This window comes from Myodes glareolus, chromosome 11, assembly GCF_982192425.1.
Source record: "Myodes glareolus chromosome 11, mMyoGla1.1, whole genome shotgun sequence".
NCBI lineage: Eukaryota > Metazoa > Chordata > Mammalia > Rodentia > Cricetidae > Myodes > Myodes glareolus.
Genome location: NC_142036.1, coordinates 27067691 through 27087302, shown reverse-complemented (window position 1 = coordinate 27087302; position 19612 = coordinate 27067691). Strand labels below are relative to the sequence as shown.

General features: G+C 47.0%; 1 protein-coding gene across 8 annotated transcripts in view; it reads left to right on the top strand.

Annotated features, from left to right (window-relative positions):
- Positions 1–19612, top strand: part of Tdp1 (tyrosyl-DNA phosphodiesterase 1) — a 72116-nt gene that overhangs the window by 39009 nt on the left and 13495 nt on the right. For all 8 annotated transcript variants that reach the window (XM_087911579.1, XM_087911578.1, XM_085697827.2 and 5 more), the window contains exon 14: positions 11656–11758. In XM_087911579.1, the coding sequence (XP_087767705.1) occupies positions 11656–11758 (103 nt within the window). The remainder of the gene's footprint in view (positions 1–11655; positions 11759–19612) is intronic.

Sequence of the window (19612 nt, the reverse complement as noted above, 5' to 3'; positions counted from 1 at the left end):
TGCTGACACTCATAGTCGTGAGGTGTGCTTGTGGCGTGAGAAGAGATGCTGTGTAGCCCCCCTCCAAGGACTGGCCTCCAGAGGAAAACCATACATATGTTAGCTGTACCTTGTATAGTGTTTACTATGTGCTGGATAAGCACCCCTCCTCTAGGAGCTGGGTACTGGTCTTATCCTCATTCTAGGGCTGTAAAAAAAAAGCACAGAGAACTTAAATAGTGTGTGCCAAATGATACAGTGTGTTTGGTAAGGAGCTCTGAAATTCAGCTCCTGATAGTCCATTGTAAATATTTTGTACTTAAACTTTGGTTATGGATTTAATAGTGCAGGTGTGGCCCCTGTACCCAGGGACTTGGGATCTAGTCCATGTCATCCCTTTGACCTGTGTTCTGAGAATGGCACTGCTGATAGGAGCCCTGGGGTGAGCACAGCCCATAGGCTCCTACAGCCCCCTTGCCTGGTGAGCCACAGGGGCCCAGTTTTCCTCCCGGCTGGTAGGTACTGCTCCTGGACCAGACCCCACTGACCTCTCTCCAGGCCCACTGCCCAGTGTTTCCTGGCTTCCTGCCTAGCTTGATTTTCATTTCTGGCCCAGCCAGACACAGGCCTCTCATCCCAGCTACTCAGGAGGCTGAAACAGAAAGATCACAGGTTCAAGGACGATCTGGGCAACTTAGTGAAACCCTTTCTCAAAGTGAAAACTGAGAAGAAGGCTGGGGATATAGTTCCGTGCCTTATGTGTGTGTGGCCTTAGGTTCTGTCTCCAGTACCACCGCCCCCAAATGCTCCCACCATGGCTGTAGCTAATGGTCTTTGCTAAGCGAGCCAGGCGGCAGCGCAGTGAAGTCTTTAGGCCTGTGGTGAAATAGCACCTGAGAATAGCAAGTGCTTAGAGCAGCCAAACCACTTCTGTCATGTCCAGGAAGCAAAGCGAGGAAGAGAATCTCCCGCAAGGGCCTGCCTCCAGTGACCTGAAGACCCCATGTGACTCCTACCTCCCAAATCCTTAGCACACTGACGTTTGGGGCACAGTTGCCAAACTGTGCTACTTATCAAATCCTTTCTGTTAAATGAAAGATACCACTTCCTGAAGATGCATGCAGCTTTTCCCTGTGGGACTGGCCCCCTTCTCCCCTAAGTGTCCTCCCTGCTGCTGTCAGTCAGTACCCCGTGGAGGCCGCCAACTGCTATAGCATAAGTACACACCCTGAAACTCCCCTACAGCCTGATCTGATCATCAGTAGTCACAGATCAGCTACCAATATCCCATCCCAAGGCCCACACACCCAGCGTGACAGCCCGAGTAGGTTCGGAAAGTATGCTTGCAAGTGGCAGAGGAGATGAATAAGAGACTGAGCAGTCATAGGACAGTACGCAGTGTTGGACAGGAGAGCCAGCCAATGACTCAGGCCGTAGGTGGCATTTGCTTTTGCCTGGTGTGGCTGAGTTTGGTGTGAACAGACTGGATGGTTAGAAGCCAAGGAACTTCGATACCCAGGAAATATTGTCAGCTTCCAGGATGTGACTGGAGAATGGACATTGAGTGAGCGTGCTGAAGTGTTTTAAGAGAACTCTGAAGTTCTTGGCCTCACACCCCAGCAAAGCCTGGCACAGAACAGAGACAGTACACCCAGAACCTGAAGGACAGCAGGTTTCTCTGTAAATTAATGACCTGAATGTGACTAGTGACAGACCTTGGGATTCTTTACGTGGAGGAAGTCATGAACCCCAAGGTCCTGGGCCTTGTGAGGAGGGGAGAGAACTAAGAGCTGGCATAGAATGTTGTATCAGGAGCCATGGGAAAGCACTAGGTTGGTAGGGAGAGAACTATGAGCTGGCATAGAGTGTTGTATATATAGCAAGGCATGGGAAAACAGCTAGGAAGTTGTGGACAGCTTTGGACACTGGTGAGAGACTTTAGACTTTCGGGTTGGGAGTCGCTGAAGGTTTTGGGACAAGGGAGCCAGGCGATCCCAGTACTCTGTTAATATCACTGAGAATGTCTATTGTAGCTGCATACCATTCGTGATCAATAACACTGTCAGTTTTCTGAGCTCTAAGTGGCCCAGGTGATGTCATAGCTGTCTGTGGATATAGAAAAAGGTGCAAGGTTTAAGCTCCTCACTTGATAAATGGTCGAACTGGATCTTGGGTCTGTCTTTTGTTTCCTCTACATCCTGTCTGGAGTCTGTCTGTGGATAGACTAAGAAGAATAAAACATGGAGGCAGGAAGTTCTCGTGAGACACTGATACAGCCTGGTAAGCATGGGACCATATGTGACTGTGGAGAGCAGGAAAAGATTTAACAGGAAGGCTGCTTGTTCGTCCCAGCGGCTCAGCTAGCTTAGCCCCGAAATAACCACACAGAAATTGTATTCATTAAATCACTGCTTGGCCCATTAGCTCTAACTTCTTATTGGCTAACTCTTACATATTAATTTAACCCATTTCTATTAATCTGTATATTGCCATGTGGCAGTGGCTTACCGGCAAAAATTCTAACCGGCGTCTGTCTCAGGCGGAGGATCCATGGCTCTCTCTCACTCTGCCTTCTTCCTCCCAGGATTCTGTTCTGTCTTCTCCGCCTACCTAAGTTCTGGCCTATCAGGCCAAGGCAGTTTCTTTATTCATTAACCAATACAAGCAACACATAGAAAGAAGAACCTCCTACACAAAAAAGAGGAAGTCATTCAGCCAGACTAGGATAGAACGGTCAGAATGGTAACAGGCTGAGAGCAGGAAGGAAGGGACACATTGCCCTTAAGGTGGGCACAGTTCTGTGGCAGTTAGAGATGTCAGACCCAGTGAGCTGGTAGCAAGCCCCAAGAAGGCTGTTCCTCAAGCTATCTCAATGGTAACCTAGTATTCCCTCTAGAACAATAATTCTTGGTGCTATTAATGTAAAGCTCCAAAGGTATAAGAAAGGGTCCCAGCAGACTGTGCCACTGTGGGACCAAGGAAATGACACCAAGGTACCAGGCTTCGTAAACTCAGGGCCATCAAAGGATATGAGGCCTGTGAGGTAAATTAGCCTAGTGCTGACCATACATTGGTTCTGTTGGTCTTTCCTGGCTAAATAAACACCTACCATCGGCCGCCAAGAGAAAGAACCCCTGCTGTTCTCTCTGCCAAGGGTCGGGCTCCATCTGTGATGCTCACTGTTCCTTGGAGCCTGTAAGTTCAGAAAACTCCTTCCCAAGGCCACTGCTGTGACAGTGGACAGGAGGAGGGGAGCCCAAGCACTTCCTGGTGCTTCTGGAGACTCTAGTCTTTTGTTTGTTGAAATGTTTCCTTTGAGCAAAGAGTTCTCCTAGAAAGAAAGAAACTTGAAAAATATAAAACATTTCATTTCTTAGGACCCATCCTGATACATTTCGTGTTCTGCGGAGGAGTGAGAGCTTTCCCAGGCTTCTTCTGGGTCCTGCTTTCTCATTCCCAGTGTCCTTTGCCTAGGCGATTCCATCCATCCACCATCTTAACCAGTGAGCAGATGGTGTTGAATCCGCATAACTCGTTATAGCTTCTCGCATTTGTAACTTTCCCACCACAAGAGGTCCACCAAAACAAAGGGCCACTTCAGCGGAAGACAAAATACTAGGAAATATTTGGTTAGCACGTTGGTTGTGAACCAGTGCCCATTAAAATTCTTTGATATGATACCATAATACCAGCTCTGACTAGAATTTGAAAAGCGGTTTTTAAAAGGAGGCCATGATATTTGTCTGGAGAGGTCAGTTATGTTGTCTTTATTACACTTACTATGTACGCACATGTGCGGCCAAAGGATGATTTAGGGAGTCAGTTCTCTCCTTCTAACATGTTGATCTCGGGGTCAAACTCAGGTTGTCGGGCTCCTTGGCAAGTGCCTTGACTCTCCAGCCCCAATTGTGGGTTTTGGTTTTGGTTTTTGTTTTATTAATTTGATCTTTTGTTTTTAGCTTGGTTGGTTAATTGGATTAAATCTCACTGAGCTATCAGCTAGGAGGAATTTTGACCATAATTCTTTTCATTTTGAATCCTTGATGCTGATATGATGGCGTCTGAAATCCTTAAAATTGCATCTGTGGGATCAAGGATAGGTGAGTCCATTTAAAGATGTGCTGTGGAATGCCAGAGCCTCCACTTGGAGTTCACTATGTATATGGGAGACTTTACTAGGGGATCGTGGTTTGCCTATGACCAGGGATCAGGTAAATTGATGAGAATCTGCTTGGCAATTTGTAAGAATATAGACTTGCAAAGGCTCAGGCTGAGTGTGGTGTTCCTGCAGCACTCTGCTCAGATCTGTCTGTCTGGAGACAGATCAGAGTGATCTTCATTCTTCCTTTCCTGCTGGAATTTCCTTGTTCTCCATCAGATAGGCGATATTACTTTCAAAGCGCAGCTGCCCCCACAGCTCCTCATTAGCAGCTAATCTCATACGATTGTTCAATATGTGAAAATTTGATCGTGTCTTCACCGTGCTGTTATGTTTCTGGCACCTTCTCACCTTCCGTAGTAACAACAGGGGACTTACATGTGTGTCCTGCCTTAGAACTTGGTTGTGTTTCCACCTTGGGGACTCATGCTGTGGTTGTGACATCAGTGATGCAGTCTGGTAAGTGATGTTTAGACCTAGCTATACCAAAACTGTCTGACCAGGAAGCCCGAGAAGATCTGCCTTGTGGAACATCTGTAGTTAGTGAATCATAGGCAAAGCAGTGATGTTTGTAAGAGCAAGCATCTGTGAAGCACTATTCATGTGCTAGGGACTTTACACACTTGTGTGTTAAGAGACAGATGTCACTGTGTTTGCTGTTAGGGGAGCTGATGACGGAAAGCATAGATAGCACTAGTGTGGTCAGGACACACACGACCCGGGTTCTGAGTGTGCCGATCCTGCCTTCCTCTGTGTTCTGTGCATTCCTCCCAGCAGACTCTCCCTGCACCTTTTGACTTCAGATGTCCTCGTGCTTTAACCGCAGTGTTTGTTTCCTGACCACACGTCCTAACCAGTCGCATCTCCTGAGCCGTGTTAACCAGCTGCATCTCCTGAGCCGTGTTAACCAGCTGCATCTCCTGAGCCGTGTTAACCAGCTGCATCTCCTGAGCCGTGTTAACCAGCCGTTGTTCTTGAATAAAGCAGATGTTTCTCGCCTCCTGACATCTTCAGGACTCAGTGTTAGGAAAAGACTGGGGCCTGGAGTAGCAGCCGGCAGCATCTGAAAGACAAGGGGCTTAAGGGGGAGAAGAGGGCTCTGGCTTCTAAGGAGTGGGCAGAGTGGAAGATATCCTGCAAAGGAAGGATGCTTGCGGATCTGTGTGGGTGAGGGCATCATACAGTCAGAAGCAGTTGTGGAAGGTGGACAGGAAATAAGACTCGAGAGTGTAGACCCATCCTTTCTTGGTGTCTTGGATGCCAGGCTGTGGTATTTGTTTGAGGCTTTGATGGAAAGGATGCTTTCCGAGAAGCGTAGGAAATCAATATGGAACAAAAAGCCTGAGGCAGGTACAGTCATTTGGAGCTCTGTTCTAGGTAAAGGATCTGAACTAGGGGCCGTACTAGAAACATGTTATGGGCTTCTTTAGAAAACTGACCAAAAATAGCAGTCTATGATAAGTCCATAGTGCCGGAGATATTTGGGCCTGGACAGATGAGCCTGGACAGAAGGGAACTGACCTTAAAGATGGAGGAACAGAGAAACAACCAGCCTTTAAATACTGGGGGAGGCCAGGCATGCTGGTATAGGCCTTTAATCCCAATACTTCGAAGGCAGAGGCAGGAGGATCTCTGTGAGTTCTAGACCAGCCAGTACTACATAGTGAAACCCTGTCTTTAAAAAAAGTGAAGGGAGGGAGACAGACAGACAGACCTCCTAAACAGGGAGGGGAAATGTCAGAATTCTTTTATAAAACCTCCGGAGGGGTGGGGTTTAAGACCCTACCACTACCTAGATTGTAGCCCAGCGTGACCTGTTTTGAACTCCTCATCACCAGGAGCAGGATAGTAAATATGTTATTTGAAGGCATGGACCTTATGCCACGTTAGAGCAGTAATAAACCAAAGCGCACTACGTGCATTTGCTAGACCTCCTATCACTGTAAAAGGCATCTGAGAAAAGCAGCTCACAGGAGGGATCGTGTTTTGGTTCACCATATCAGAGGTGGTGGTCCACTCCATGGCCCCAGGGCCATGGTGGGGCAGAACATGTGGCAGAGGCTTGTTACCACTGGGGGACCAGGCATAGAAAGAGACAGAGGAAACAAGGACCTGCTCCTAATGGCCGACTTCTTTCAGCCAGACCGCACCTCCTGAAGTTTCCATTGCCTCCAAAATAACACCATCAGCCCAGGAAATGGCTTCATTGTAAAAGAAACTTCAAATTAAAATGGCCAAAAGAAGAAAGGCATAATTTTAAAACACAATTTCAGAGAATTAAGCATAGATATGATTAGAAATGCCGAACACCACTTCTAATCAGAGCAATCATAGTTAAAGATGTATTGTGTCTATTAGAATGCAGAATTGTCCTAGATAGCTACCCTGTGTTCTCAGTGGCCCAGGAAAAGAGTGCTATTGTATAGTTTGAGTGGTAATCTACATAGGGAAAGATGCTTTAGAGGGAGCTGACAATCTCAGAAGCTTAGTGTCTTATGTGTACTGAAATACAACATGAATCATTTACAGTGTGAGACTTCCTTTTCCTTTACAGTAGGAGTATTTTTCTTCTTTTGTGACATGTTATTGCAGTCCATAGAAAGAAAAAGAGTCTAAGGGCAGTACAGAGAAGCCTAGAGCCAATGCAGAGGAAAGGCACCATGTGCCCCCTGTGTGTGTTTGCAGAAGGCATGCTCCTGGGGGCATTCGGGAGCAGGACGCAGCAGTGGCTGTGGTCTGTCTCTCTCCTCACTGCAGCTGCTCCGTATGATCTTCACCATTCACTGTTAACACTGTGTGACATTTGTCTGTACCGATGTCAGTCCCCTACGTCTGACACTCCAGAGGTATGGTGGCCCCAGCTTCAGTCTGTAAACTGTGTCTTCTCCTTGCACAGCTGCTGCCGCCTAGACTGTTGAGTGATTAGGAAGCAAAGAAACGCTTCATCAGCCAACATGTGCCCCTGTAATAGCAGTCACCCTGGAGGGCACATCACCTTTAACAAAAACTCAGCAATGGACCAGGTCAGCAGCTCTAATGATGCTCAAGCCAGCGCTGGCCGCGGCAGCTACCTCCATCACCAGTGTTTAGATTCTGAAAGATCCATGGAGCAAGGTGTGACCGTGAGGCCATCTTCATGGTCTCCCTTCTCTTGAGTAGCTGTTAGCAACAGAATACCATGAGCTTTCAAATAAGCGCTCTTGATAGGAGGCACCCAGTGGAAACTAAAAATTTTTCTCTTTGGGGTGACAGGGCAGCCCCCAGGTAGATGTGCAGAGGGTGGCTTGGAGAATCTGATCTGGGAAAGTATTTTGTTCTGAAAGACCACCCCGCCCCCACGCATACCTCCTCTAGAGACAAGAGCCTCAAGCAAAGGAAAATAGGAAGTGCTTAGGAAGTCACTGTTAGTAGGGAAGTAGGGATAAGCAATCTGCTCTGGCAATGGGGTTCTTTGCTCAACGTTTGCCTTCCTTTGCTCTTCAGGCACCTGACATTGTGTGTTCCATATGTGCCTTACATACAGTCTCCTGAGAATCCTTTAGAGTCCTTATGGTAGATGGTATAAATTTATTCTGAAAGAGTTGATGCAAATTTTTCATGTTGTGGGCCGAGACTAAGCCTATAGTGAGCATCCACACCTGAGAAGCTGTGATAGAATAATCGTCACTAGCCGTGCTGTTTGTAGATGCTGCCCTTGGTCATCTTAACAATGTTGACTTGGTGTATTGTTCAGCTCAGACTGCTATGTAAGTACCATATGTGGCTTCTAAACAACAGAATGTATTTCTCTAATTCCAGTTCCAGAGACTGGAATGTCAAGTAATGGTTAACGATGAGGTCAGGTCTTCTCCGAGGTTTCAGATAGCTAACAACTGCATACCCTCACTTGGTGGGAAGAGGCCAAGGCAGTTCCTGGGATCTCTTAGAAAGTCACTGTTGTCTCGTGAGGGCTATGCATGTATCAGTTCCTGAGACTCTCAAATTGGGAGCTAGGATTTCAATGGAGTAGTGTAAACATAGCCATTAACACTTGGTAAATAAGAGTCACCCTTACTTGTCAGAACGCTGTTTTTCAGAATTCCTGCCCCTGTATGTTTCTGATTAGGATAAACCCAGGAGAGATTCTTTGGAGTGTTCGGAAGGTGAATGAGAGACAACTGTCATTTTCATAACACACAGTCTGTTACCGTGTCACTGTGTACTGCCTCCAAAGCTCCTGTGAGCCGGTGCCTAACTACATATGTTTATCTAGTTCTGGGATGTATGGTCTGCCTTCTTAAGACACTCAACCCAGGCTGGAGGCCACAAAATCTGACCTGAGTTTCTGTGTTCGTGGCTATTCATGCTCATGGTTGTAGCTTATTGCTCTCACTTTGTCTGTTTTCACCTGCTCTGTGCAGACTCCCCGCTCCAGTGTCAGGGCAAAGATAAACAGTCTTGCAAAACTATGTTTGCCAGCTGCCACAATTGCAAACATCAGATTCCCAGGGGGAAAAAATGCACATACATCTATGTTAGATACAATCTTCCAACTCTGTAGCCCTAATTGAGCTTTAACCGACATGCCTCTGTCCCTCAAAAATTGCTTTTTTTTTTTTTTTACTATTATTTCATTCCTAGTTTGGGCAGTTTCTGGTGGACAGTTAAACTTAATACATCTTGGATCCCACTCTTGGCAACAGCCACACCACCCTGAATGTCCCCAATCTCATCTAAATCCTACCCTATAGAATTCTATCCCTCAAAGAATGAAGTAACCCTTCCCTTTTTAATACTCAAACAGCACTTCAGGTATAGCAAAAGCAAGGAATTGCAGCTTACACAGACAGGAGAAGGCTGCTCGGTCCAGAGGGAGGCGGGAGAAAGCAGGACTGATGAAGGCAGTGGACACTGGGTCCGAATGGAAAAGAACAGCTGGAGCACCTTCGGGGTTCCAGGAACACAGGGTATCACTTTGCCCTGTAGAAGACACTGGTGGCTTCTACGCCACCCACACCTAGAGCAGACAGCATGAGAGTTTGGAAATGCATTCCCAGTCGTCCCGGCTGCCCTGTGTGCCGGTGATTCAAAGCATTACTCATAATGTAAGAAATTATTAAAGATGACATTTCAAGAAATGTTGATTTGTCACCCAGACAACCTACGTGTGTCTTTCAAGTCTCCCGGTGTTCAGGGTAGAATTCTGAAGGCTGCAGATACTTGGAATTCTCTTAGAAGGCAAGTACAAAAGCAGGGTAGGAGGGAGCCATCTGCAAACGCGTCCCCATGGTCTCTGTTTGTCCTTGCTATGGCTAAGCCCTCAACTCACAGACTGTGAGGGAGCACAGTTGATGCAGGAAGAATGGGATGCCTTTCCCAGGGCACATTTGGCTTGGGTATCATGTTGCTGACATTCAAGGGTGTTACCCAGAAAGTGGAGACCTTTGAGAAGACAGCTTCCACCTCAGTCTGCTGGTTGATTTTCCCATTATGCAGTAGGTTTACTCTTATTAATTAACAGCAATTTTCCTAAAGTTGCACATATCTATGGTAATACTGTATGCAATGTACAGTGGTAAGTCAAAATAAAAATAATTCCCTTCTCTGTCTTCATGTTTCTTCAGTTCATATCATTTAGCCCTTTTTAAAGCTTGTGCAAAGCTCTCAGGGTCTACAGCTGGGCAGGACTGTTGACTGACAGCTTTTCACTTGGCAGCTTGCATAGCCCCTTCCGACACCGTAAGCGCTGGTCCTCAAGGAGGAGGCTTCCAGACCAGAACCAGATTGAGTCCTCCGAGTCCTCCAACCTAAGTGCATAGTCTTCAGCAACAGAGTTTTAATTTCTGGGAGGTAACCAAGGGCAGTAGCAATAGCCTATATTTTGGGGGGACTATCATGGACCCTTCTGACCAACAACATAAATGGAAATATCCCCTTCCTAGCACTGGAGTTTTTGTTAGATAATAGTCTATGGCTCTGGGGAGCATCCTTTTGTATAAGATTATATGTCTTATAAAAGAAATGGTTTCCCTCTAGCTTTTTCAAATACATTTAGTGTCATTTTTTCCTCCTTCTGTATTACCCTCTCTCCTCCATCCCTTCTCCCCAGCTAGTCCCCCTCTTCAAAGCACCTGTGTCCTGCTAGCCTCAGATTACACACACATACACACAGTACATCGCTCAATTTGGATTGTCAAAATTTAGAACTGTTTGGAAGGCAGGTCTCTGGGCATGTCTGTGAAGATGTTTCCAAAAGGTTTCGCTGAACATGGAAGACTCACCTTGAATGTGGTCCACGCTCTCCCATGGTTCAGGATTCATCCCTCTCTGCCTCTGAACTCTTGACACAGTATCCAACTGCCTTCTGGTCCTGCAGCCACAGCTATACCCATTGTCACTGCCAAGCCATAGCAGCCTGAACCCTCAAACTATGAACCACAAGAAAGCCTGCCTGCCTTCCTAAGTAAATAAATGTATAAGGAGCTATTTCCAGCTCTGGTCACTGAGTGTAGCGCAGTAGGACTCACTTTGACACCAGTAATTGTGTGGCCTTCCTCTGCTCTCCCTAAGCCCTGCTCATGCCCTGCCACCTGTGACACTCTCTCTCTCTCTCTCTCTCTCTCTCTCTCTCTCTCTCTGCTGTGCTCCTCTCCACTTCTGTGAATTCAGCTTTTTGTGTGAAGTCAGCTTTTTGGCATCCATGTGTAAATGAGAACCAAAGTGATCTTGGCACCTCCTTTGTGTCTATTCCAGGTCTCCTTCCTCCTGCTGTGCTGGAATTTTTTTTTTAAAAGCCGTACCCACAGCTCTTTGCCTATATTAAACATAATTCTAAATGAGCCATCTTCTGACTGCAAACACCAGGCTGGTGGCCCCAGAGCTGCTTTCTTCAAAGCGAAAGTAGCAATTAGCTTTTGTGGTCCCTCCCCCAAAAGACAGAAAGTAGCTACTTATATATGATACTATTAACATTTCAAAGGTTTCTGGTTTTTATGATTCGTTTTTCTTAGTTATGTGTATGTGTCTGTGTATGGGTCTGTGCACATGGGTGCAGTGATCTTGGAGGCCAGCAGAGGGCACTAGATCCTGGGGTTACAGGAAACCGAACTCTTGTCCTCCTGCGGATCCTCACTGACTCACATGCTTAGCCACAAAGTCGCATCTTCAGCCCCACAGATTTTTCTTAAGTGCTGCTTTTATGTACAACACAACGGAAAGATATAGCAATACCAGGATTATAAAAAGAAAGGGAGTTTGGACATGGAAAAAATACTTATAAGGAAGATAATCATTTTAATAACTGCCCTTGGGGTGTTCAAATGAGGGTGAAGCGATCCCTAATTAGCAATTAGATAAATCCTGAGAATTGCAGCGCAGTGGGGCTTAAATTTCCCTTTCAATATCACAGTTTTGCTCAAAACTGAATCAACATGATTGCGGCTATAAATTTTTTGACCAATGCTCTCGCAGCTGTGTACATCTGACCCGCACAGAGATGCCACTCTGAGACAGCCCCTTCTCTGTCCTTGTGTCCACAGCGCGAATCTGTCCAAAGCCGCCTGGGGAGCATTGGAGAAGAATGGCACCCAGCTGATGATACGTTCCTATGAGCTCGGAGTCCTTTTCCTTCCAGCGGCATTTGTGAGTCACACGTCACCTTCTACTTGGTCATGCATGTTATAAATGGGTCTTCTGTGTTCTTTCCCTCTGGTCACACTGTGGGCCCAGCATTGTCTGGTAGCAGGGTCAGGGTTCTAATCCAAAACCCATGGTTACCTACATGGCTAGAGATTGAAAGGTGAGGTTAATAACCATGTTTAAATAACTACTGTAAGCGTGATGGAAAGGATAAGTTCCCAAAGGAGAAGCCCAGCCAAGCACGGACTTTGGGGATGGGGATGGGGGTGAAGGGACGGGGTGGGGGGTTGATGAGGGTTTAGAGTATGGGCAGAGGTTGGAAGACACATCACACCTGGAAAGGAATTGGCAGTAGCAAAGCTGGGGAGTAAAGAGTTCTGGGTTTAGCTGAGGACACATGTCAGGGAGCTCCCAGAAACGTTCCATGTTGGAAGCAGTCTCTCAAGATGTCCAGTACATCAGCTCCTCGGCAGCTTTGAAATGGCTAACAGCTTCTATAGCCAAACGCCAGATGAAGTATTTGCTGTGCCTGTGGGGACCAGGTGGCCTAAGCCGTATGTTTCAATGCGCAGTAGATTCATACTTTCAGAGACTCATTTCCTGAGGCCCCAGGACCTACATACATATACGCATGTGGGCACACACACATGCACGCTCTCTCTCTCTCTCTCTCTCTCTCTCTCTCTCTCTCTCTCTCTCTCGACACACTTTTGATGATGGCATATGGTCAGGATTGCCTGCACAGGGAAGTGGCTAATTCCACTCTCCACTTCCTTTCTTACTGCTTGCTGTAGTTTTAGGATAGACCTTGTGAACTGCTCTGGCGGGACTAGGTTTTACTAAGGGGGCACCATGAGCTTGGCCATAGACTTCAGTCAGCACACGAGCAGTAATGGATGCACAGTCTCACAGCGTGCTGCAAAGCATTTCTTTCTTAGCATGTCCAGCAGGACCCTCTCTTTCTCCCCCCAACCACCACCACCCTGGAGAGCAGCTCTTGCCCCCTCTCTCCTCCGCTTACCAGTCTTTACCAGTCTTTCTCCAGCCCAGGGCTTCAAGGGTGTAACTACCTGGTCACCCTAAGCTACTGCCACCCTAAGCCGCTGTCATAAGGTTTTGGCTACTCTTTCCTCCTGAGTAAACATCCCCTGGAACAGCTGGGTTCCAGCATCAGAGCCTCAGAAAGGACAAAGAGATGATGTCCCTGAGGTCCCACAGCTATTTTAGGGTCTAGCCCTGAGGTTGCCGTCTTCTGCCTGCTCCTTGTGACCTTTTACTTCTGTCACATGTCTGGGCAATGGCAAGTTCGTGATGCTGGACTACAGTGCTCAGATATTTGCTGTGGTGATGGGGACTGGCTTCCATCTAGGTAAGAACTGCCCTGGTGCTGACTCAGATAGTGGAATGCATTCTATGCATTCCTTATTTGCTTTTTGTTGTTGGCATTTGTAAAATCTGCTTCAAGCTGATCCCTGACCGTGGGAATGTTCACAAGACAGAAATGTCCCCATGTCCTCCAGGCAGAGACTCTTTTTCTGTGTATTAGATGAAAGTCATAAAGAAATACAGGAATAATCATTTAAAATTCCCAAATTGACTTTATTAAGAACAAGGCAAGGCACATATAGCACATTTGAGGTAAGAAAAATAGATAGTGTTTAAAGTGTGAAGACTATCTTGCAAACATAAAAAATGGATGCCACTCCTTTCATGGAGCTAGCCCCGGGCACGATGACGGTATAGCTCATCGACTGAATACAGGCAAGCGTGAGGTCGATCTTAGCTTTCCAAACCATGAGCAGATTATCTGAAGCATTACAGCACTGGCCAAGGAAAGATCAACAAGTCTGCAGCTACCTACACATGCTCTGTCTGTGTTGTCCTTGTGGTTGATTTGTGTCTGGAAAGCTGAAGAGAGAGAGATAAGTAGGAGGAAGAGAGTAACAGGGAAAGGGAAAGGAAATGTGGTTCCCTGACCTTGGAGCCTCTGCTGATCCTGTGACCGAATATGCTGTTCCTGTGGCCTTTCCACATGTGGATGTCTCTGGTAAAGATATTTTTGAGGGTGGGGACATACTAAGAAGGTCGCAGGTCTCCAGCAATTTGTTGGCTTATCTCTAGAACCTGGGACGTCATTTAGCAGTGGCTTTCTCTATAAAATGGGTAAGGACCAGCCAGTCACAGCCCTGTCCCAGCGTCATCTCATCCAGTTAGTTTCAGGTGCCCTTCAGTGAGTCATAAAAGGCTGGGCACACGTTAAAGGTCAGCATTGCGAAAAATACACTGAAGCATTTGACCTTCATTCCCAGGGAGCTCAAAGTCAGTCAGACGCCTTGTATGTGGTCAGAAAGATACATGTCCCAGATGTGAGCTGAGGGCCAAACCATGAGGGTAGCATGCAGCCTGAGTAAGCAGAAACTCGGGTTATAATGTTCTTTATAGTGTTGCATTTTATAGAAACAAAGTTAATCCTACAAAAGGGAGGAATCAAAAACGATGCCGAAGAAAATCGTGGAATAAAAAGAATGACTTATAATTCAGACTTGTTGATAGGGAGGGGCCCGTCTCTCTGGCTGCTGCCACCAGTGGGCTCCCACTCAGTGAAGACCACTCTGCATGACTCTCTGCTTCTCAGGCTTCTGTCTGTTTTTCTCATCTGGGCTCTCCTGGCGCATCCTCCAGTCATGGGCCTGTCTCCAGAGAAGGATACTGTGAATTTAAAGCCAGAAATGGATTTTCAGAGCGCCTCACCTGACAGTGAGCTGCCACGGGCCTTGTCAGTCTATGGGATGTAGTGTTTGGCTTCTGAGTAGAGGAAGAGCCTGTATCCGGGTTCCCGTGTGGCCCACTGTGAAGAGAAGCTTCTGAAAAGGCAGCAGAAGTGCTGTCTGTGGTGTTGACTGAGGGAAGCCAGCAAGCACGCAGACTCAGGAAATTCGCCCATCTTTGAAAAAGAGGTATGCCATGGAAGTGCTCAGCTCCCTCCTCGAAGCCCATTGCAGGCTAGGAGCTGGACATTCCATGCCCCAGGAGTGACCTCACCAATGCCAGCTCAGGTCCACAAGCACCCGAGGCCTCCCCTGTGGTGGGCCCTGGGGAAAGAGTGGGAGCAGCTATGGCCCTCATTCTCAGGAACCTCAAGGGTGCATTGAGATACACAGACACCAACTCCACAGCATGGGATCAGAAGCATGCTCAGGAACGTTTCCAGATATGAGTCCTGGCGGGCGGGAGCGTGGGCTCTGCTGGGGACCTGGGAAAGCTTCTGCGAGGGATTTCCTCCATGTGGTTCTTGAGAAGCAAGTGCTCAGCCCAGTTTTGGGCAGAAGCTTACAGAGAAATATAATATTATAGTCAAGGAAAACTACTGTTTCCTATGTGCTGGGGCAGCGAGGTGAGCATGGGGTGTAGTCTAGGAGACTGGAATCCTGATCTAGGGTTGCGTCCCACCTGAACCGTGGAAAGACAATCTGTGTCACAAGCCAATTGTCTAAGCCTTTGAGTCTTATAAAATGTAATTTTTAAATTATAGATTATCACTTATATTATTCAGAAGGTACTTGAGGATATGTGGCATTTGCAAATGTCATCAAAATCAGCTTAATCATTTAAAGGACACTAGCCAGACGGTCCGATTGCTAATGACTTACTGTTACTGGTCGCCCCACTTGCCTGCTTTGAAGCACAAGAAATGCCCATGGCAACTCTTTCTCTCCATAGCTTTTAATCACTGGCTCCTGCCGTTCCTAACTACTCGGTGCTGCTTGATAATATCACCTGGTCATCCCTGCAGCCACTGTGGCCAGGGCATGCCAGCAGTTTACATCAGCCTCCGCTTCCTGCCCTGAGGCCGCCTTCAGGCCGCCCTCCCAGAGCCCATCTGTAAGCTTCACTCCGTCCTGTCGCCAGATGGTCTCCATCGACCACCAGCCTGCTGGCGCCGCCTCCTTAGCTGACTTCCTCTCTTCCTTCAGGCTAGGACTCCTGGCTACCCAAACCATACTTCCCTCTCCTTCTGGCACTTTTACTCATTTAGTTATTTGGTTATTTTATATGTATGAGTGTCTACCTGAATATCTGTATGTGCACCACATGTTTGCCTGGTGCCCATGTAGGCCAGAAAAGAGTCCCTGGAACTGGAATTACAGACAGTTGCAAGCCTTCGTGTGGTTGCTAGAAATCAAACTGGGGTCCTCTGGGAGAGCAGCAAGTGCCCTTAACTTCTGAGCCCTCTCTCCAGCCCCTCCTGGCACTTGTTTCTACCATGCAGTACCCATGAATCTTACTAGGCTCTCCCCTCTAGCCAAGCCTAATCCATATCAGAAGGCAGCTTCATGTCTCCAACACTAGCTGTTGCAGCCGCCCCCTGTAGACGGTCTTTTCTCTGCAACCCACCGCTTTCTGGAGCCTGGGCTCCCTGCATATCCCACTCTTGGGATGGTTGCTGACATCTCTCCCTTGCTAGACTGAGAACTGCTCTTCTGTGGGCATATGGAGACTCTGGGAAAGTGGTTGTTAGTTGATGCTGATACCTTTAGACTTCTGGAGTCTGTGCTCTTCTGAGCACCTAGAACAGAAGCATGCCCCACAGTGTCTGTGGAGTCTCAGCTTAGTGCGGGCACTGTGCACAGCGTGTGCTTCAGTCACCACAAGCTTGGTAAGCAGTTCCAACTGTGGATGAGCTCACTTGAAGCATCTCATTGAAGTTTGCGTGCACACACACACTTCCCTAAGTATATGGGTGTGCAACTTCAACAATAACAACAATTACAGTGATAATTGTAAAGGACAATATATTATCAATCACTGTGTATTCATTTAATAAATGTCCTAAGGATGTCTGTGTTGATACTAAACCTTATAATGTTCACCAAGACCACAGCTTGTTGTGAAATGAGGTCAGAAGTTACATCTTAGTGTCCCCGATTTGGTGGTAGTGAGACACACCTCAATGCAGTTCATCCTATGGCTGCTGGAGATTTATCTCATCCAGAGTCCTATAGTCAGCCTGCTGACTGGACGCCAGCCAGATCTGCCCTCCCCAACAGTGTCCTTTGTGCTCCTGAGCAAAGCTCTATATCTATACGCCCAGGTTTCTGAGTCATCAGCACCCAGAGGTGCTACTTTTGTCCTTCCCCAGTGAGCCGTTGCAGTCCCTATAGCCTGCTTGCTGACTTGAGACCAGCGTTACAAACAGGAGTGTGTGGCGTCCAACAAGCAGAGGTTGTTGTTACAGGTTCTTCACTTTCCCACAGCTGTGACAAGACCTGTCATCCAGCAATTAGTAACTGACCATATGACTTAGCACTCCTAGGACCCCAAAACTATAGTGGGCAGAGGGCCAGCATGCCTTTTGTATAGTAAAAATACCATTGGCAGCTTTAAATTTATTTATTTTTATTTTATGTGCATTGGTATTTTGCCTGCATATACATCTTGTGTGACGGTGCCAGATGCCCTGGAACTAGAGTTATGGTTGTGAGTTGCCATGTGGTGTTGACAGGGGTTTCTGTCCTACCCAGACCTGCAGTCATTCAGTCCCAAAGAAATCACACAGAGGTCTACATTAATTATAAACTGATTGGTCTATTAGCTCAGGCTTCTTATTAACTCTTACAACTTATATTGGCCCATAATTCTTGTCTGTGTTAGCCACGTGGCTTGGTACATTTTTTGGCAAGGCAGTCACATCTTGCATTCTCTGTGTCTGGGTGACGACTGAAGACTGAAACTTCCCTCTTCCCAGAATTCTTGTTGTCCCGCCTCCACTTCCTGCCTGGTTACTGGCCAGTCAGCGTTTATTTAAAACACAAGTGACGGTACAGACCATTGTCCCACAGCAATGTGGGTGCTGGGAATTGAACCCAGGTCCTCTGGAAGAGCAGTCAGTGCTTCTAATCACTGAGCCATCTCTCCAGCCCCACTGGCAACTTTAGAATTGATCTAGAACAGGTGTTCTCAACTTGAGGGTCATAATCCCTTTGGGGGATGTCAAATTACCCTTTCACAGAGGTCACATATCAGATATCTACATTACAGTTCGTAACGATAGCAAAATTATAGTTATGAAGTAGCAATGAAATGACTTTATGGTTGGGGGTCACCCCAACATGAGGAATTACATTAAAGGATCACAACATTAAGAAGGTTGAGAACCACTGTTCTAGATGAAGGTAACATGTTTTGCCCTTGACTGAACAGAAAAGCATCCTAGCCTCTTCTGAGCTCCAGGTTCATTTGCTTCTGAGGCAGTAGGTTTCCACTTTTCTGTCATAAGGATTTAAAAAAAAAAAGAAGAATCAAATCAGAAAGTCTTAACTTTGATCATCAAGTCTGCTTTCTCCTTTCTCTGGTTTAATTATTGTTGTTGATGTTGTTGCTGCTGTTCTCAAACATGGCACAGGCACAAGCAAATGATCCCTTCTCAGACGATCTCACTGTCAGTCTGGTAGGTGCTGCCAAGACTGTGGTTGGGCTGGCCCTCCCCACATGGCTCTGCCCAGCCGTGGCATGGGCTCCCACAGTTTCCCAGGAGGCCACAGCTGGGCACGTGCTCCATGTCGCATTTCTCAGATCCTCTTAAATCCTACCACACCAGTCACTCCCGCTGAAAGAATGTGGAAGGAGACGGACTGAGACAGTGCATTGTAGAAATGCCCAGTAACCAAGAAAAGAACTCTCCAGGGCACCAAGCTGGAAGACTGAGGGACCTCTATCTAAGAAGCCAAAATGCCACATGGAGAAAGGACTTAGAGTGGTTGATATCTGATGAGACCCTGCTGGCCAGCTGGGCTAGACCACTAGTTACTCACGTAAGCCTGTCCTGTGGTGGAGACACAAGTAGCAAGTTCAGAGTCACATGAGAATTCAAAGCTGAGCCTGCAAAGGGTTTGAAACAAGCCTGCTTGTTCCCCCGAGACTTGCAAAGGCTGCTGCTGGAGATGGGAGCAGCACAAACCTCAGAGTCGAAGGCAGAGACCAGTCCTCTAGGCTTTCAGCCAGATCACCGTCTTGATGCCAATCCTATGATGTTGCATGGATCCTCTTTGCCCCAACCTACTTTCACCGACAGCCCTTTAGCTACCAGAGCCCTGTTGGTGTGCCCACTCCGTGAGCTTTCCCCAAGCCCTGGCTGCAAGCATCTCGGGGACGGGGTAGGAAAGGCTACTCCCTCTCTGTGATTCCCTTCCTTAACCAATTAACCTACCTGATAAGTAGGCTTGCTCCTGGCTTCTCCTGGCAAACTTAGCTGCTATCCCAGGAAAACCCAGTACCTTGGCTCTCTGTGCGTTCAAGGCCAACCTTGTCTATATAAAAACTTCTGTCAGGCAGGACTACACCTCTAAGGGAAAACAAAAACAAAAAAAAAACAGTGTGTCATGTAGTTTTACATACAAGCTTGCTATACAAGCACGTGCCGCTAACACAGTAAAGCCCCATCTGCGACTGTGCGCTGAGCGGACTTCTTTCTGATTGAGTCAAGCCGCTGAGCCTAAATGATCCCAGCAATAACTAGTGCTTTCGTTCTCCCAGCTGAGGGGGTGGGGGAGCCAGCAATTTGTCATACGTGATTCATGTCCACCCTCTCACCTGGTGTTTCTCAGATGCATTGTCTTAGCTGTCTTAAGTATCTATGCCTAGGAGGGTGCCTTCCTCTGTTTTGTAAAATGCCAAGCAATACCACTGTGATATATAAATAATGATAATTAGAAGACAGCCTCAAATAATTTGACATGCAGATTGAAGGGAAAAGTGGTACTTTTTTCTTAATACCCTAGAATTTGAATCAGAAATGGCATTCAAGAAAAAAGCATATTGGTTCTTGTCAGACATGGATGGTTCAAATGTTCTTATGTC